We start from the raw sequence: 19,407 nt of genomic DNA on the forward strand, positions 1-19,407 counted from the left end.
AAAATAAGGTTGTGGAGAAACTTTAAAGGGCTGGAGCACATGGTTAACTTGTTGGCGCCCCAAATGTGATTCTTAACACTTCATGGTCCCTTGAATGCTGTGTGGGGTGACCCCCCCCTGCACTACCACATGTAACTCAAAAACAGCAATGAAATAAAAGGAGCCTCAGAGGGGCAGCTAACCAAGCTGATCACTACTTTGCCTGTAGGATGCTTATTTGATCCTTGGCACTGTGTATGGACTTTCCAACACAGAGCCAGGAGCAGCCCCAGAGTAGCACCAAATGTGGCCCAAGAACCAAAAAATAAACATATTTAAATGAGGAAGTAGAAAATCCTGGGGCCGAAGAGATAGCATGATGGGGGAGGGTATTGCCTTGCATTCAGCTGATCTGGGTTTAATCTCTGGCATCCTTCCTATATGGTTCCCCAAACCTGTCAGGAGTGATTTCTGAGCACAGAGCCAGGAATAATGCTGAGAGGGACCCCCTCAAAACAAAAGAGAAAATTCCCATGAGAACCACAATAACTAGTTCAGGCAGAACACATTGACACTGAAATTGCTAGATAAAGGTTTATAAAGAATTGGATGGACCTTGGAGTGGAGAGATAGCACAGGGGAAGGGTATTTGCCTGGCATGCAGCTGACCCAGGACGAATGCTGGTTCGAATCCCAGCGTCCCATATAGTCCCACATACCTGCCAGGAACGATTTCTAAGCACAGAGCCAGGAGTGCCACCGGGTATGATCCAACCCCACCCACCCCCAAAACAAAAGAAATGGAGGGACCAGAATGATAGTACAGCAGGTAGGGCATTTGCCTTGCACACTGCCAACCTGGATTCTATCCCCAGCATCCTATATGTGTGATTCCTAAGTGCAAAGCCAGGAGTAAGTCCTGAGCACCACCAGGTATGGCACAAAGACAAAAACAAAACAAAACAAATAAATATACAATAGGAGCCGGAGTGATAGCACAGCAGTAGGACCTTTGCCTTGCATGCGGCAGAGCCAGGACAGACCTGGGTTCAATCCCCGGCATCCCATGTGGTCCCCCAAAGCCAGGAATGATTACTGAGCACATAGCCAGGAATAACCCCTGAATGTCACTAGATGTGGCCCAAAAGCAAACAAACTATATTTATATATATATATATATATATATATATATATATATATATATATATATATAATAAAAATATATGGAATACTTTATAAACTAGAGTATCTTTCTCATAGTATTTACCAGTTACTTTGGTGGTTTGGACTTCCCCTGATTCTTTCCAGGCGAGATACGTTCATATACATACATGTATATATATATATATATATATATATATATATATATATATACACACACACACACACACACACACACATTTGATTTTGTTTTTGAGGGCCGCAGTTAGTGGTGCTCAGGAGATACTTCCAGCGTTGTTCTCCAGTGGTACTTGGAACACATTGCAATGTTGAGCATTAAACACATGTTTAGTATGTGTGCTTTGTCCCACTGAACCATCTTCCTAGCCAAGGTAGTGTGCTTTGTTTTTTTGTTTTTTTCGTTTTTTGTTTTTTGTTTTTTTGGTTTTGGGGCCACTCCGAGTGACTCTTGGGGGTTGCTCCTGGCTATGTGCTCAGAAATCGCTCCTGGCTTGGGTGGGGGGGAATCTGTCCTAGGCTAGCATGGGTAAGGCAAATGCCTTACCACTTGCGTTACCACTCTGGCCCCAGTAGTGCTTTTTAATACCACTTCTTACTGTGTGCTGACTCAATAACTCTCTTCTGAAGAGTCGAACCTAGAAGGGGAAAGTAACTGGTGGGACCTTGCAGACACCAGTCACCAAACTGTCAACATAGCCTTCCCTGGGACAGAAGAACCAAGTTTCACGTACCTCCCATTGGTGCGGTACAAGGGGTTCTTTGCTTCTGTGGTATTTTTCCTGATGTCCTTTTTGTTTTGTTTTGTTTTTGGATTTTGGGTCATACCTGGCAGCACTCAGGGGTTACTCCTGGCTCTCTGCTCAGAAATTGCTCTTGGCAGTCACGGGGGTCCATATGGGTTGCCCGTATTCGAACCATCGTCCTTCTGCATGCAAATCATATGCCTTACCTCCAACTTTCTCTCCGGCCCCTTTCCCTGAATCTTTTTTTTTTTTTAGTTTTTGGGTCACACCTGGCATTGCTCAGGGGTGACTCCTGGCTGTCTGCTCAGAAATAGCTCCTGGCAGGCACTGGGGACCATATGGGACACTGGGATTCGAACCAACCACCTTTGGTCCTGGGTCGGCTGTTTGCAAGGCAAACACCACTGTGCTATCTCTCTGGGCCCTTTTTTTTAATTTAATTTAATTTTATTTTTTTCCTGAACCTGAATCTAATCATAAGCAGACACAGAAATCTAAGTGAAGGGGCAGTCTACAAAGTGCATGTGTTCTTCAAAAGTGTCAGGCTTGAGGCCAGAGCGGTGGCGCAAGTGGTAAGGCACTCCATCTGGTTCCCAGAACCCACCAAGAATGATCCCTGAGTGCAGAGGGGCCATAAGCACTGAGCACTACCAGGTATGACAAAAATAAATAAGTACAGAATGATGGGAAGAGTCTGTGGGCATTCTTTGTGCTCTGTGCAACTCCTTGGAAAGTTCCAGACCTTTTGAAATAAAACATTTGAAAGTACCTAGGATGGGTCTGTTGGGTCCTTTTTAGTCGATACTCATAACCCTCAGAAACCCCTCGTTTCAGGTATGATGCAGTGTGTGATTGCCGTCGCAGATAAAGTATTTGATGCCTTCCTGAACATGATGGCCGATAAAGTAAGCCCTGTTTGTCAGAATACAAACGTGATTTTCTGGGGGATGCCAAGGGTGCATGTTGTACAGTCTCCTGACTTTGTAGGCTAAGACCAAGGAGAATGAAGAGGAGCTAGAGCGGCATGCACAGTTTCTACTAGTGAACTTCAATCACATTCACAAGAGGATACGAAGGGTGGCGGACAAGTACCTGTCTGGACTGGTGGATAAGTAAAGCTCATTTTCCTTCTAATGGTGTGGGGTGTGGGGCATGGGGCGTACACATCTAGGTAGAGACCACAAAGAGAAGTCACCTTTATGTATCAGTCTTGGAAAATATTGGAGACAGAGCTAAAACTCTTAAAGGGCAAAAAATTATTAAAATTCTTAAAGTAGCCTCCTGCAAAATATCACTGAGTTTGCCATGGAGTTGGAATTTTAATCATGAAACTTCCACCTAGTCTGAACTGTTAATGTTCCTTATAATACATACCATGGTCAGGATGAAATGTCTGAGTCCATCAGACTTGGTGAGAACTGCCCCAGAGCCTCTCTGGCCTTTTCTGTCATGCAAAGGGCCATCGTCTAGCTCAGGGTCCAGTCAGAACTCCCTGGTAGAACTAGACCCCTCAGCAAGGAAGAGAAGCCCACGTTGACCTTTTCCCACTCTAGGCTGCTGTTGGGAACGGGAACAGGAACAGATTCTTGTTATCCCATCTCTGGATAATAAACCCTAGAGTGGGCTGGGCCAGGTAAATCTGCAGTGTAAAGTTGTGTTGGGTCCACCTGCAGCACGCCACTGTATAAAGTTGTTCTCCAGCCCCAGATGTTGCCTGCCTAATCTGGCCAGGCCTGAAATCAGGGCCTACAAATTCCTCTTGTGTCTGAACTGGGCCCAGGGAGGCACAGTTGTGCAGAGACAGCCACCTCATCCCTGGGGCCACATACTGCTACATTCAAAAGCAGCTCGTACAAATGCAGCCATCTCCTATTCATGCCATGATGTGAGATTTCTAGAGAGCCCTGGTAGAAAACCAGGAGGATTATTTGGGGGAATAGGATCATATTGCTTGTCCAAAGCCTAACTGCAGTAAGGGTTGGGACTGGCCAGGACCTGAAGCCTGTTAAGTAAGGCACCCTGCCGTACAATACCTGACCTCCTCTAACATTCAGCTGGACAGAAAGAGGAAGGCTCCAACTTTAAGAAAGCAGCATCTGGGGCCGGGTAGGTGGCGCTGGAGGTAAGGTGTCTGCCTTGCAAGCGCTAGCCAAGGAAGGACCGCGGTTCGATCCCCCGGCGTCCCATATGGTCCCCCCAAGCCAGGGGCGATTTCTGAGCACATAGCCAGGAGTAACCCCTGAGCGTCAAATGGGTGTGGCCCAAAAACCAAAAAAAAAAAAAAAAAGAAAGCAGCATCTAGGAGTTGGAGCGGTGGCACAAGCGGTAACGTGTCTGCCTTGCCTGCGATAGCCTAGAATGGACCATGGTTTGATCCTCTGGCATTCCATATGATCCCCTAAGCCAAGAGCAATTTCTGAGCGCATAGCAAGGAGTAACCCCTGAGTGTCACTGGGTGTGGCCCAAAAAACAAAAAAAGAAAGCAGCATTTAGAACTAGAGCTATAGTATAGAGAGCAGGGCTCTTGCCTTGCACATGGCCAATTTGTTTTCGATTCCCCAGTATTGGATTAATCAGGTCCATCCCTATTTTCCACCCCCAGGCCCCTCCCTATTATCAGGGTGTGTTCTGGAGTCTTCCTAATAAAAATCCCTGGTCTCAGAAAAATGTTTTCTTGCGTTTCTTGCTTTCCTTCACTGAGCTGTCTGCTTCTTAGGAGCAGAAGTCTTGCATATTGGAATACCTGAACCCATTTCACCCCCTTGAGTTTGAATTATTTCCTGCCATCAGCATTTGCTTCCAGACCTGTGTCTCTCCACTGTCCTGGTCTCATAGTATGAGACTTCCATCACACCCCAGCACCTTATATAGTTCTCTGAGAATCGTCAGGAATGATTCCCTGAGCACAGCTGAGTATGGCCCAAAAGGCTAACAAAAAAAGTAGCACTTTAAGAAACATGAATATGGACCAGATCATTAGGATAGCAGGTAGGATGCTTGCCTTGCACACAGCCAACCTAGGTTTGTTTAATCTTTAGTATCCCATGTGGTCCTCACAGCCTGCCAAGAGTGACTTCTAAGTTAGAACCAGGAATAAATACTGAGCATTACCTGAAGTGGGAAAAAAAAATGCAGGTTCCTTGGAGTTTTGGTTCCTCCATCCTGAGATGACTCTCGGTGCAGGTTCCCCCACTTGCTATGGAGCGGGACGGTGCTGAAGACCATGCTGGACATTCTACAGACCCTGTCACTGTCACTGAGCGCAGTGAGTGTTCTGCTTCCTGGATTCTGCACAAACTTGGGTCAAAAGTGGCCACACCGGACTCCACTGGATGGAGTCCAAATGCCACTTTGGAACATCTGTTGAGGGGGGTGAGCCGAGGTGATTGGAAGGTATAATCCTGATCCCCAAAAGCTGCAAGAAGCACTGCTCTCAGCGCAGCTTGGGGGACAGCAGGAAGAAAGTGTCCTGTTGTCCTTTCAGGACATTCACAAGGACCAACCCTACTATGACATCCCAGACGCCCCCTACCGGATCACCGTCCCCGACACCTATGAAGCCCGAGAGGTAAGCCCAAAGCCGCCCTTTGCTGCTCTCTATGAGTCTGCTAGGTCCTGAGCTCCCTACCAGGCAGACACTGCCTATGGGGGTCACACAGTTTGAGGAGGTACTGACTTCCTCCCAGGTCTGTCTGTCTGCCACTTGGCTGGGCTCACTTGCAGGCTCCCAAGCTCTCTTCATAGTCTCTCAGCCGCACCGAGCAAGCTTGACTTTTAGAACAACTTCATTGCTCTGCAGTGTGTTGAGTCTGTACTGTGGTGGTGGAGGAACATAACTGCCTTTGTGCAGTGACTATGCCACAGGAAACAGTGAATAAATGTAGCATGTCCTCAAATAACACCCTTTTGTTCAACATAATTTTATAATTTGATGAGGAAAAAATCAGTCATGGGCTGTTGATAAAATTACTTTTTTGTTTGGTTTGGTTTGGGGCCACACCCAGCAGTGCTCAGGGGTTACTCCCAGCTCTGTGCTCAGAAATCGCCTCTGGCATGCTTGGCCCTACCACTGTGCTATCACTTTAGACCTAAAATTACATATTTGAAGGCCTGCTGTCATTAGCAAAGTTTCTCTTAAAATTGAGCCCTGGATTTGATTCCTGGCACTCATTGTCCTTCTGAGCACCACTGGTTGTGGCCGAAGTATAGGTAGTAAATAAGCCCTGAGAACTTCTCCACACCCCACCAGTGAATGAGGAAGTAAAAGGCACCATTTCCAAAGTTGTCTTGACGTTAATAGAGATTTCTATAGCTCCTATTAAGAAGTGTGTGCCATGTGGGGACGTTAGAGCAGGATTGGGGCCCAGTTGAAATGGGCCTGGGTACTTCTCAGCCAAACCAGCTGCCAGTAGGAACTCCCAAGCAGTGACAAGGTACCTGCCATAGTTTTTACTCCCAGACCTCCCTTCTCCTATTATCATTGACTCAGGACCCATGTTGGCCCATGAGCCGTGCTGAGTGTGGACTGAGTTGCACAGCATGTGGGAGAATGACAGGCTGTGTGCAGATTTCCTGTAATTGAGGGGGGTGAATGGGAGAGCTGAAACAGTCACTAGGGTGCTGCAACTTCCAGAGAATGTGCCACAGCCAGGTTGACTTAGACATTGAAAATGTGTGCTCTTGTCAGCCCTGGGGACCAGAAATCTAAGATTGGAGTATCGGCAGGGCTGTTTTGTAGATTCCATCTTCTTCCACAGTTCTCACATGGTCATTCCTCTGTGCTTGACTGTCTGAATCTCTTCTTGTAACTATTCCTTACTAACTCTTTTAAGATCTTCTGTCCAAATTCAGCTATACTTTTTGAGATAGTAGAGGCTGTGAACTTTTAACACATGGATTTAGGGAGACATCATTCATCCCAGAACAATTGTTGTGGTATGCAGCTGGCTGACTGCTAACAATCCAGACAGACATCATGATCTTGGGCTAGGAAGATGACTCAAACCGTTGAACACAAGCTTTGCGTGTAGGGTGCCTAGGTTCAAATTTCAAGGTTCCTTGAACACTGCCAAGAGTGACCCCAAGCACTACACATGGTGAATTTTCTGAGCACTGCTGAATATGAACCAAAAAGAAACAAAGAAAAGAAATATATGTCCTGACCTCAGGTTGGTCATATCCCCTTTCAGAGCATCGTGAAGGACTTTGCTGCACGCTGTGGAATGATCCTCCAGGAAGCAATGAAATGGGCTCCTACAGTCACCAAATCTCACCTTCAGGTACTTCTTGAAGTCATCAAAAATTAAAGTTTTGCTTGTTTTGGCAGAGTCTGAGATCAAATCCAGTGCCTTGAACACACGGGCTTGTATTTTCTCATTGAACCACATCATTGGCTCCCAGAAAAAATGTTTTTTTCTTTTTTCCCTTTTTTTAGTTTTTGGAGCACTCAGCAGCACTCAAGGGTTACTCCTGCCACTGTGCTCAGAAATTGCTCCTGATAGGCTTGGGAGACCATATAGAATACCAGGGATTGAACCCAGGTCTGTCCCGGGTCAGCTGTGAGCAAGGCAAATACCCTCCTACCTCTGTGCTATCTATCACTCTGGCCCCAGAAATCTTAAACTTCTGGGCCACAGAATGGGATGAAGCATTTGCCTTGCATGCCACAAACCCTAGTTCTTACCTGTTACACCTTAAGATCTCTGACGCACTACCAGGAGTCACTTCTGAACACAAAACCAGTACTAGCCCCTTAGTACAGCCAAGTGTGTTCCAAATCTCCATTCCTCTTCAGATATTGAACCTGGGGCTGCCGAATGTAAAGCAAGCGCCTTCCCCACTATATTATCTCTTTCGGGGCCACACCCAGAGATGCTCAGGACTCTTTTTTGGCTCAGCATTTAGGAATAACTCCTGATAGTACTCAGGGGTGTACATGGGTTACCGGGGATCAAACCTGGGTCAGACGCAGGCAAGCCAAGGGCTTTACTTGCAATGCTAACTCTTCAATACCCAGCACTCAGTAAATTTTAAGAAAGAAAAATTAAGAGGCTTTAAATGATTTTGAAATGCCCAACAGGTATCCCTGTTGGTGTTGCTCAGGGCTTTCTTCTTGCTTTCCCCTGCACAACCAGTCCATCCAACTCCTCCACCTGCTGCCAGAGCATAGTCACCATCCCTTGCCCTCCTGAGCTCCTGCCTGCAGCCTCAGCCTGTCCTTGCCCCCTCTACCTATCACTGGCCCAGCCATGTTAGTCTGCTTAGGGGCCCTCCTTGCTCCCCGTGTTTATCAGTCACTTCTTTTTTTTTTTTTTTTTTTTTGGTTTTTGGGCCACACCCGTTTGACACTCAGGGGTTACTCCTGGCTATGAGCTCAGAAATCGCCCCTGGCTTGGGGAGACCATATGGGACGCCGGGGGATCGAACCGCGGTCCGTCCTACGCTAGCGCTTGTAAGGCAGACACCTTACCTCTAGCGCCACCTTCCCGGCCCCTATCAGTCACTTCTTAGTACCTATGAGCCTTGGTGATTCTGAGAAGTTTCCAAAACCATGAGTGCAGTATGTCTTCCTAAATGAGAGTTGTGTTTCTCTTTAAACTACTCCGAGTGCAATTTTTTGATTGTGGTTTAGGTTTGGGGCCATACCTGGCTATGCTCAGATCACTCCTGGCTCTGCATTCAGGAATTACTCCTGGCAGTGCTTAGGGACCAATTGGGATTCAGGGGATCAAACCCTGGTCAGCTGTATGCAAGGCAAATGTTCCACCCACTATGCTATCTCTCTAGTCCCACATGAGACTTTGTGAACTTAGACTATCACTGACCCATGCATAACCTGTGCCATCTTGTGCTGCTTCTGCAGTTCTTTTTAATTTTGTGGGGGAAGAGGCATGCCCATTGGTATTCAGGATTTACTCCTGCTTCTGTGCTTAGGAATCACTCCCTTTTTTGGTTGGGGAGTTGGGGTGTATACCACCTCACACCTGGTGATGCTCTTACTCCTGGCTCTGCATTCAGAAATCACTCCTGGAGGGGTTTGGGGACTATTGGGATGCCAGGGATTGAGCCAGGGTCAGCTGCATGAAAAGCAAGCACCTTCCCCAGTGTGCTTTTACTCTGGCCCTTCTGCAGTGCTCTGAAACCCAGGGGTTCTCCTTACACCTCCAAGCCTATGTGTACCTTTACCCTTTGCCCTCTCCCATCAGTTGCTATGGTGTACTCATGTACTTCCTCTGCCTGTCTTCTGTTCATCAAGCTGCCTCTACACTGCAGGGAAGCTGTTGCAGCACTGCCTGAGTGCTGGTTGCAGGGCAGCACCCTCTGCTCTTTCCAGTAGCATGGAGGACCCTTGGCAGATGGCAGCTGCTCAACAGGGATATACTGAAGGAATGGTTGCTTTCTCACATGGCGTGCCACCTGTTCTCTTTCCCATGTCAGCAGCTATTCAGGGGCTTTTAACACCTAACAGCCCCACAGCTAGTCAGGGCACCAAAACAGTGTTTGGTCTCCTGCCCACAACTTATTTTATAAAACATTTATGTGTACCTTTTACACCGAAATGCATTTTTTTCCCTGTTTCAGGAATATCTGAACAAACATCAGAATTGGGTGTCAGGACTATCCCAGCACACAGGACTGGCCATGGCCACTGAGAGCATCCTTCACTTTGCGGGCTACAACAAGCAGAACACAACTCTTGGGGTAAGTGCTCCTTTGGGGTGCAATGCTTTTCCCTCACTGGACCCACAGCCTAGTGAAAAAGGCACCACAGGGCCATATGCGCAGAGGAGCTTACAGTTCCTGTTGGCAGTTCAGAATCTATCTGGTCAGAGATTCCTAAATTCCAAAAAGAGCTGTTTGGTTTGAACGGGGGTGTGTGTGTAATTTTTGTTTTGGGCAACTCTACATGGTGGTGATCAGGAGTTAGTCCCATATCCCTGCTCAGAGTCATTACCTACAGTGCTTAGGTCTGACTTTGGTGCCCTCTCACCAGTCCTGTGCTAGTGTTTTGAATTAACTTGATGGAAATCTAGGCTTGATCGAGATGAGATCTAGATGTGTGTGTGCCTAGAACCACAAGACAACTAGTAATGTTGGGGGTGGGGGTGGGGGTTTGATCCACACCTGGCAGTGCTCAGGGGTTGCTCTTGGCTTTGCACTTAGAAATTACTCCTGGAGGGCCCGGAGAGATAGCACAGCGGTGTTTGCCTTGCAAGCAGCCAATCCAGGACCTAAGGTGGTTGGTTCAAATCCCGGTGTCCCATATGGTCCCCCGTGCCTGCCAGGAGCTATTTCTGAGCAGACAGCCAGGAGTAACCCCTGAGCACCACCAGGTGTGGCCCCCAATCCCCCCCCCCAAAAAAAAAGAAAAAGAAATTACTCCTGGAGGGACCATATGGGATGCCAGGGATTGAAGCTAGGTTGGGCATGTGCTAGGCTCTGTGCCCAGAAATTGCTTCTTGCATGCACAGGGGACCATATGGGATGCCAGGATTCGAACCACTGTTCATCTTGAATCAGCTGCGTGCAAGGCAAACACCCTACCACTGTGTTCTCTCTCTGGCCCCAGAACTAGACTTCCTAATTGGACTTAGATCAGTGTGATAAACATGAAGGATAAACATGCTGGGTAGTCTAAACTTCTTACCACTCTTTGTCTATAGGCAACTCAGCTAACCGAGCGCCCAGCCTGTGTGAAGAAAGATTACTCCAACTTCATGGCGTCCCTGAATTTACGCAACCGCTATGCAGGCGAGGTACTTCTCCTGCCCTTTCTTTTGAGCCCCTTCAAAGCATCCTCTTGTTCTCTCTCCTTTCGAGTGGAAAGTGGGCAAGAGGTCAGGATGAATATGAACTCGCTTCTTTTAGGTAAATGTGAGGCGTGGACCCTGAGGTCATTGGCATAGTCCAGAATGTTCAGGACAACTGTATGCCACTTTGTAAGAGTGACTTGGGACTCACACACTGGCTGCATGGAAAGGGGTCTCTTTGTTTGTTTGTTTCCTTTCTTTTCTTTTCTTTTCTTTTCTTTTCTTTTTTTTTTTTTTAACCCCAAACTCACTAGAAGTGATTCCAGAGCACAGAGCCAGGAGCAACCCATGAGCACAGCTGGGTGTGGTTCAAAAAGCAAAGAAAAAAAGAAAAAAAAATAGATTGCCACAAATAGTGGGGAGTGGGGCCAGAGCAATAGCACAGTGTGTAACACATTTGCCTTACATACCGCTGACCCAGGTTCAAATGGTTTCCCAGCCTGCCAGGAGCGATTTCTTTTTTTGTTTGTTTTTTTGTTTTTGTTTTTGGATCACACCCAGTGGCGCTCAGGAGTTGCTCCTGGCTCTGCGCTCAGAAGTTGCTCCTAACAGGCTCGGGGGACCTTATGGGATGCCGGGATTCAAACTGAGGTCCATCCTGTGTTGGCCTCATGCAGGGCAAATGCCTTACCGCTGTGCTATCGTTCTGGCCCCTCCAGAAGCAATTTCTGAGTGCAGGGTCAGGAGTAACCCCAGAGCGCAGCTGGGTGTGGCTCAAAACAAACAAATACCCAGCACTGCATGTGGTCCCTCAGACACCTCCAGGAGACCTGAGCATCCATTACTGTGGGCCCATCCCCCCAAAAATCTAATTTGAGTCACTGATTCTGAAGGAACTTTAATTGACCCCTGATCATACAGACTCTTGGCTTAAATTCTAGACGACAAAGGTGACGAGCCATGTGTCTGCCCTCAATGGTAGTTTCTAGTAGTGGAGAAGCCAATGCTCCTTTCTAACTTTTCTTTGTAAGAGAAAAATCTGTGATTCATGGCGGAATTCAGAATTGTTAAAGTAACCTGTCACCCTTTGCACGAGCTGTAGTTGGGAAGAGTAAAGCACCTACCTGCTGGTCCTATTCCAGGGGCAGTCAAAGGCTGCAGGCCCTCACCCAAGTGACTGGTTTACAGGTGTCTTTCTCCTGACAAATATTTTTTTCTTGCAGGTATATGGAATGATTCGGTTCTCAGATGCCACAGGTCAGATATCTGACCTGAACAAAATGATGGTCCAGGAACTGAGTAGAGCATTAGACCTCAATAACACTCAGAACTACACGCAGGCCATGTTCAAACTGACAGCGATGCTCATCAGCAGCAAAGGTAAAAAATGAGAGAACATGGGGCCGGGAAGGTGGCGCTAGAGGTAAGGTGTCTGCCTTGCAAGCGCTAGCGTAGGACGGACCGAGGTTCGATCCCCCGGTGTCCCATATGGTCCCCCCTAGCCAGGGGCGATTTCTGAGCGCATAGCCAGGAGTAACCCCTGAGCGTCAAGCGGGTGTGGCCCAAAAACAAAAAAAAAATGAGAGAACAGGGCTCCTAAGGTCAATGGCAAATGAGTGTTGTTAATCATCCTTAGGGAGCTACAGGGATTTAGCTTAAGCAGTATAGTACTTGCTTTGCATGGGTGATACTCTGTGTTAAATCCCCTGCACTGAAGAAAGAAAAAGAAAGAAAGAAAAGAAAAGAAAAGAAAAGAAAAGAAAAGAAAAGAAAAGAAAAGAAAAGAAAAGAAAAGAAAGAAGGAAGGAAGGAAGGAAGGAAGGAAGGAAGGAAGGAAGGAAGGAAGGAAGGAAGGAAGGAAGGAAGGAAGGAAAAGAAAGATGAGGAAGGGAGGGACAGAAGGGAAGAAGGAAGGAAGGAGAGAAAAGGAAAGAAGAGATAGAGAAGTTCTTCCCTACTAAAGATATCCTTAGGTGGCTGGTAGCAAATGAAAGGTCATTGTTATCCTAGCTACTGCTGACTGCCCGGCTGACCTGGGAGGGTGGCAATAAGTTCAGTTCAGGTTCTATCTCTGAATAGCCTGTGTTTGATTCCAGATTGTGACCCCCAACTCCTCCACCATCTGTGCTGGGGTCCCCTCCGGATGTTCAATGAGCATGGCATGGAGACTGCCCTTGCCTGCTGGGAGTGGCTTCTGGCTGGCAAGAATGGAGTAGAAGTACCGGTAGGAAACAGTGGAAGCCGGTTGGTTCCATGGTTGGGTGGGAATGAGAAAGGGAGAGAGCCTAGGACTCTCTAGGACAGGGGCCTCAAACTCGAGGCCCGTGGGCCGTTTGCGGCCCTCCGTACAACATTTTGTGGCCCGCGGCCGGCCTTCAAATATCGCAGTACTCTCGATTATTCGCTTACCGAATAATCATAATAAAAATTGCATTAGTAAGAAAAAAAATCACATTAAACATTCACATACCCCGAGCAGTTCATTTGCATAAACATATGCAAATGTTTAATGCAATTTTTTTGCGTTTCTTTTTTTTGTTTTTGGATTTTGGTTTTTGGGCCACACCCGGTGGTGCTCAGGGGTTACTCCTGGCTGTCTGCTCAGAAACAGCTCCTGGCAGGCACAGGGTACCATATGGGACATCGGGATTCGAACCAACCACCTTTGGTGCTGGATTGGCTGCTTGCAAGGCAAACGCCACTGTGCTATCTCTCCGGGCCCACTAATGCGATTTTTTATTGCGAATATTCAGTGTGGTCCTGCCTCACCCCGACTTTGCCTCTTGCGGCCCCCAGGTAAATTGAGTTTGAGACCCCTGCTCTAGGACCACAGATACCAGCTGCAAAGTCTCCCCACTCCAGGGCCTCAGTCTTTTTGTTTTTTTTTGTTTTGTTTTGTTTTGGTTTGGTTTGGTTTGGTTTGGTTTTTGGGTCACACCCAGCAGCACTCAGGGGTTATTCCTAGCTCTTTGCTGAGAAATTGCTCATGGTAGGCTCAGGGGACGAGATGGGATGCTGGGATTTGAACCACCGACCTTTTGCATGCAAGGCAAATGCCTTAAATCCATGTTATCTCTCTGGCCCCTTGTTTGTTTTGTTTTGGGGCCATACCCAGCAGCACTCAGGGATTACTCCTGGCTCTCTGCTCAGAAATCGCTCCTGGAAGGTTCCAGAGACTCCATGGGATACTGGGGATCAAACCCAGTTCATTCCAGGTCAGCTGCATGCAGGGCAAATGCCCTACCACTGTGCTATCTCCGGTTTTCTGGGGCCTCAGTCTTCTCACAGGCAAGGATATGGTGTTAGCCCATGACCTCAGGATGGGTACAGAACCTAGGGAGAGAGTGAAAGTCTATTATAAAGAGAGTATAAATATAAATATATTTATATATATTTTATATATATTATATTATATATATTTATATATTTCATATATATATTTTTATATATTTATATGTAAATAAATATAAATATATATAAAGAGAGTGAAAGCATTTCCCAGGGGCCCAGAGAGATAGCACAGCGGTGTTTGTCTTGCAAGCAGCCGATCCAGGACCAAAGGTGGTTGGTTCGAATCCCGGTGTCCCATATGGTCCCCCGTGCCTGCCAGGAGCTATTTCTGAGCAGACAGCCAGGAGTAACCCCTGAGCAATGCTGGGTGTAAAAAAAAAAAAAAAAAAGCATTACCCAGTATACCTGAACGCTGTGTTTGCTCAGGAACTCGGTAGGGGGAGCCATTTCTCTGAGCAGAGGAGCCTCTCCTTTGAACAACCGGAGCAGCTGTTAATGCAGAAGGACATTTCTCTTGGTTGGTTACAGTGTGCCTTTCCCCATATTCATAATTTTCGTGTTAACAGAATTTGACTCTTTTCTTTTCCCATCAGTTGACAGGTGTGGTCAAAAGAGGTGTTTTGTTTTTCTTGTTTCCTGAGGAAAATTGGAATATTTCAAAAGATAGAATGCCCAGGCAAGCGCAATAATAATTAAAGCTTCACTATTTGGGTTTTTTTTTTTTTTTTTTTAGTTTTTTTTTTTAGTTTTTGGGTCACACCCGGCAGTGCTCAGGGGTTACTCCTGGCTGTCTGCTCAGAAATAGCTCCTGGCAGGCACGGGGGACCATATGGGACACCGGGATTCGAACCAACCACCTTTGGTCCTGGATCGGCTGCTTGCAAGGCAAACACCGCTGTGCTATCTCTCCGGGCCCACTATTTGGGTTTTGTATTGTTTTGTATTCCAAGTTTGGGAATTTTTTTTGAATCAGTAGACTTCCGAGGTAGATTACTTATCAGGCAGAGGCCTCAAAAGGGCAAGTGCTATAGAACCTGGCACACCAGAGGCTTCTGGATTCCTTCAGTGTGAGACCAAGGTAGCACACTGAGTGCTTAGGTGACCACTTCACTCATCAGGGAGCCTCTCCAGCCCAGAATGATATGTCTGAATGTGGCTTTCTAGTCATGGTGAGAATCTATCACAATACTACAGTTAAATTTGGAGCTATAGATATAGTACATTTGCATTTAGTTTGAAGTGCAATAGTTTGAATTGCATGCGCTGACCCAGATTCTATCCCCAGCACTATCAGGAGTAATTCCTGAGTGCAGAGATAATAATCCTGAGCATCATCACCAGATGTAGCCCCAAAACAAAAACAAAAAATTAAGAATAGGCACCATGGGAACATTTTAATGCCAAGAAACCTTTTGTTTAGGCCCTTTCAGTTCTAGTCTGCCTCCTCTGTCCCTGACATCACTCAGTGATGAAGCTCAGCTGGCTTCAGGTCTCTGGGCTTTGGAGGTTGACCTACCAGATCATCCCTAGGCCTAGGTAGCACTGTCCGCCCCACCACCACCACTGTGCTTCCAGTGACTTCTCTCTCTGGAAGCCAATTCTTTGAAGCCTCTCTCTGCCTCCCTTTAATACTCCTGACACATGATTCTCCGCGCAGACCTATCTTACCTTGACTAAAGGTTGTCTCTCCTCTCACTCTCATCTCTGCCTCACGAGGTCTACTGTCTAGGCCTAGCAATGTCTGTAGGACCTTTCAGCCTCATGTTTTATTGGTGGATTCTGGTCTATTTAGTGGGAGTTTTGGTTATTGTTGGTGGTTTTTTTTTGGGGGGGGGGCATACCTGTCAGTGCTCGGGCCTTCCTCCTGGTTCTTCCCCCTGAATATTTCCAGGGGACCATATGGGATGCCCAGGATCAAACCTAGGTCAGTCTCTCATACAAGGCAAAAGGCCCATCTCACTGCACTTTTACTCTGGCCCCTCTTTTTCTGATAAATAAAGCAATATGTTCTCATTGTGATGAATGGTAGGAGATAAGGATAAAGAGAAATCATCCAGGACTTGAGACATCTTGCTGTTCTGTGTTCCTGGGGAGATGAATAGTTCCTCAGCAAGTTCTGTCCTCAACTCTGCTCATTTCTCAGCCTCCTATTGCTTCCCACCCAACTTTCTTCACTGACTTTCTGCTTCCACCTACCATACACAGAAGCTCTACTGAGCTTCTCAGTAGAGGCCAAACTTGGGTCTTAAGACCTTCAAGGACCTTGGCTTTACGCCCCCAACTACTCCTTAGTCCTCTGCTTTCCTCACTTGCCTTATAAGAAGCACTGGGTCCCTACTGCCCTGCTGCCCTTTGGGCATTGCTCCTGCTCCAGCTCCTCCTTATCTGTGTGATACGCTGCCCAGGTGATTCCAGGTGGGCTCCTGCCTCTCCTCGGGCTTGTCTTACCTGTTTGCCACCAACAGCTGCAGCCTCTCTTCCCTCTTACTTCAGATGTCCTCACTCCCCTGTTTGTGGTCAACCCCTTTACTGCTCCTTTCTCCTTACATCACCATGGCTACTCCTTGGGCCACACAGGAGACTTCAGTTCTCTACCTCTTATTCAGAGAGCACGTCTCATTTATCATTGCAAATGTGCTCAGGGAGGAGCTGACGATTGCTGTGTCCTTGCAGTTCATGCGGGAAATGGCTGGAGCCTGGCAGATGACGGTGGAGCAGAAGTTTGGCTTGTTTTCTGCGGAGATCAAAGAAGCCGACCCCCTGGCAGCATCGGAAGCGAGTCAGCCCAAACCCTGTGCCCCTGAAGTGACCCCCCACTATATTTGGATTGACGTATGTGTCCACCTCCCGATCTCCTTTACTAGTTGCACAGGTCGGGCTCCCCAGTGAGCTTCCCAGAGGCTCAGTGAGCCATGGGACTTAGCCAGGTTGGGGGGACTGTTTGACCCCTCTTCCCAGACCTTCGCTGGCCTCTTCTCCCCTGTTTTCACTAGCCCTCTTATGGACCCGGAGCCCCTCCTCATGGGCCACGAATAGCCCAATACAGCTGCGTGTTCTTCCCTCTCAGTTCCTGGTGCAGAGGTTCGAGATCGCCAAGTACTGCAGCTCGGACCAGGTGGAGATCTTCTCCAGCCTGCTGCAGCGCTCCATGTCACTCAACATCGGTGGGGCCAAAGGGAGCATGAACCGGCACGTGGCAGCCATCGGACCACGTTTCAAGTGAGGGACTCACCACTAGGGAGAGGGGCTCTGACCTCAGGGTGCCCTTATTGGTCATTATTCACAGAAGCCGACCGACCCCCCCTGAGACAAGTGGGATTCTGGGAAGGGTTCAGACATGAGGAGAATGGCCTGTGTGCTTAGGCTGGATTAGTGGGCAGTGGCTCTCTACCTCAGGACAGTTCCCTGAGGCACTTCACTGACAGATCTAGGTGGCAGGAGGTAGGTGATGGCAGAGTGAATGGGTGGGGTGGCAGGACTCAGCCAGATCAGGATCTGCTCAGCCTCAGCGGCCAGCAGCAACTGTGGACAGGTCACTTTCTTGAGATGGTCACAGAAACTTCCGGTCATGCCTGTGGCTGGCCAGCTCCTATGCAGAATGTCAAGTGCTTATTGAGGAGCCTGTTCCCCTGACTTTGGGGAGCATGTTGTCTAGTGGGGTTCTCAGAGGTGCTCAGGGCAAAGCAGGCTACCCCAACAGTGGGGAGAGGGCCTAAACAGAGGTTGGGTGCTGGGTGTCCAGTGGGTATGAAGAGTCCAACAGTGGATGCTTCTTCTTCCTTGTTTTGTTTTTTCTCTGAACACATCCAACAATATGCTCAGGAGTTACTCCTGGCTTTGCACTCAGGGATCACTCTTGGGGAGTGATCACTCTTTGGAGACCATAGCAGTGATCCTCGAACCTTTTTTTTTTTTTGGTTTTTGGGCCACACCCGGCGGTGGTCAGGGGTTACTCCTGGCTGTCTGCTCAGAAATAGCTCCTGGCAGGCACGGGGGACCATATGGGACACCGGGATTCGAACCAACCACCTTGGGTCCTGGATCGGCTGCTTGCAAGGCAAACACTACTGTGCTATCTCTCCGGGCCCGATCCATGAACTTTTTAAACAGGGAGTCAGTTCACTGTCCCTCAGACCGTTGGGGGCCAGACTATAGTAAAAACAAAAACTATGAACAAATTCCTATGCACGCTGCATATATCTTATTTTGAAGTAAAGAAACAAAACGGGAACAAATACAATATGTGGCCTGCGGGCCATAGTTTGAGGACCACTGAATCAGGGATCAATCCCAGTCGGCCTCATGCAAGCAAAACACCTCTGGCCCCAGACACTTGTTCCTTTTCACCTGTGCCTCTTCTTGCTGCTCCCCCACCCAACTGGGGTTCCTGCTTCCCATGGAGAACCCCTTGAGGACACATTTCTCACTGACTTTGACTTTGCTTTTATTTTCCGCCTGCCGGGAGCTATGCCTGTAATCAAAGTCCTGATGAGAGTGGACAGCTAGGGAAGGGACCGCCCTGGCACTCATGGCAGAGTGAGCAGGTATGCCCTTAGGCCGTACTGATAGAACACCCTTGCACTGTCTGGGTGCTTTCAGTAGACCTGACCTGGCAAAAGCCAGCTACTTCGTTAACTTTGACTTGGTGTCTACTTTTTCTATTTTTTGTTGCCCCTCTAGAGGACTTGGAGCAACGCTTTGGGCTTTCTGTTTTTTTTTTTTTTTTTTTTTTTTTTTTTGGTTTTTGGGCCACACCCGTTTGACGCTCAGGGGTTACTCCTGGCTATGAGCTCAGAAACCGCCCCTGGCTTGGGGGGACCATATGGGACGCCGGGGGGATCGAACCGCTGTCCATCCGCTTGCAAGGCAGACACCTTACCTCTAGCGCCACCTTCCCGGCCCCTGGGCTTTCTGTTTTACTGAAATTTTCAGCCAGACAAGATCAGCAGACAGATGGAACATTTTTTTCCCCACCAAATTTCCCCAAACAAATCTTTTCCTGGAGCAGGAGATATAGTACAAGGGTAAAGGTGTTTGCCTTGCATGGGCCACCCTTTGCATTGCCAGGAATGACCCCTGATCACGGAGTCAGGAGTAACTCCTGAACACTTGTGGGTGTGATTCCTGAAGTATGAAAGGTACAGTAAATCCATAATGGGTAACCTCGCTGGTGCCACAGTTCTGGCTTTCTAGAATTTCCATCTTGAGACATCCCAAGTTCAGGCCCTGTGGCTTTCAGGGAGCTCAGGCTTTTTGCCAGCAGCCCTCAGCAGGTCTAGGCCATGATCTTGACTGGGCCTTTCTTGGGGCTCTCGTGTAGACTGCTGACCCTTGGACTCTCCCTCCTGCACGCTGACGTGGTTCCCAACGCAACCATCCGCAATGTGCTTCGAGAGAAGATCTACTCGACGGCCTTTGACTACTTCAGGTACTTCCTGGGCTGCCATGACAGCCCAGTACCA

The 19,407-nt window shown here is 47.9% G+C and overlaps 1 protein-coding gene across 2 annotated transcripts in view; it reads left to right on the plus strand.

Moving 5' to 3' along the window:
- The window catches only part of PI4KA (phosphatidylinositol 4-kinase alpha), a 130,809-nt gene that overhangs the window by 91,346 nt on the left and 20,056 nt on the right, over positions 1-19,407 (plus strand). Inside the window, exons 24-35 of one of the 2 annotated variants that reach the window (XM_049790638.1) lie at positions 2,739-2,809; positions 2,892-3,016; positions 5,088-5,169; positions 5,389-5,472; positions 7,094-7,183; positions 9,486-9,605; positions 10,568-10,660; positions 11,878-12,034; positions 12,751-12,878; positions 16,619-16,777; positions 17,013-17,164; positions 19,266-19,373. In XM_049790638.1, coding sequence (XP_049646595.1) covers positions 2,739-2,809; positions 2,892-3,016; positions 5,088-5,169; positions 5,389-5,472; positions 7,094-7,183; positions 9,486-9,605; positions 10,568-10,660; positions 11,878-12,034; positions 12,751-12,878; positions 16,619-16,777; positions 17,013-17,164; positions 19,266-19,373 — 1,369 coding nt within the window. The remainder of the gene's footprint in view (positions 1-2,738; positions 2,810-2,891; positions 3,017-5,087; positions 5,170-5,388; positions 5,473-7,093; positions 7,184-9,485; positions 9,606-10,567; positions 10,661-11,877; positions 12,035-12,750; positions 12,879-16,618; positions 16,778-17,012; positions 17,165-19,265; positions 19,374-19,407) is intronic. The other variant, XM_049790639.1, reaches the window with a different exon arrangement.

The sequence above is a fragment of the Suncus etruscus genome, chromosome 17, assembly GCF_024139225.1.
Source record: "Suncus etruscus isolate mSunEtr1 chromosome 17, mSunEtr1.pri.cur, whole genome shotgun sequence".
In the NCBI taxonomy this organism is placed as follows: domain Eukaryota; kingdom Metazoa; phylum Chordata; class Mammalia; order Eulipotyphla; family Soricidae; genus Suncus; species Suncus etruscus.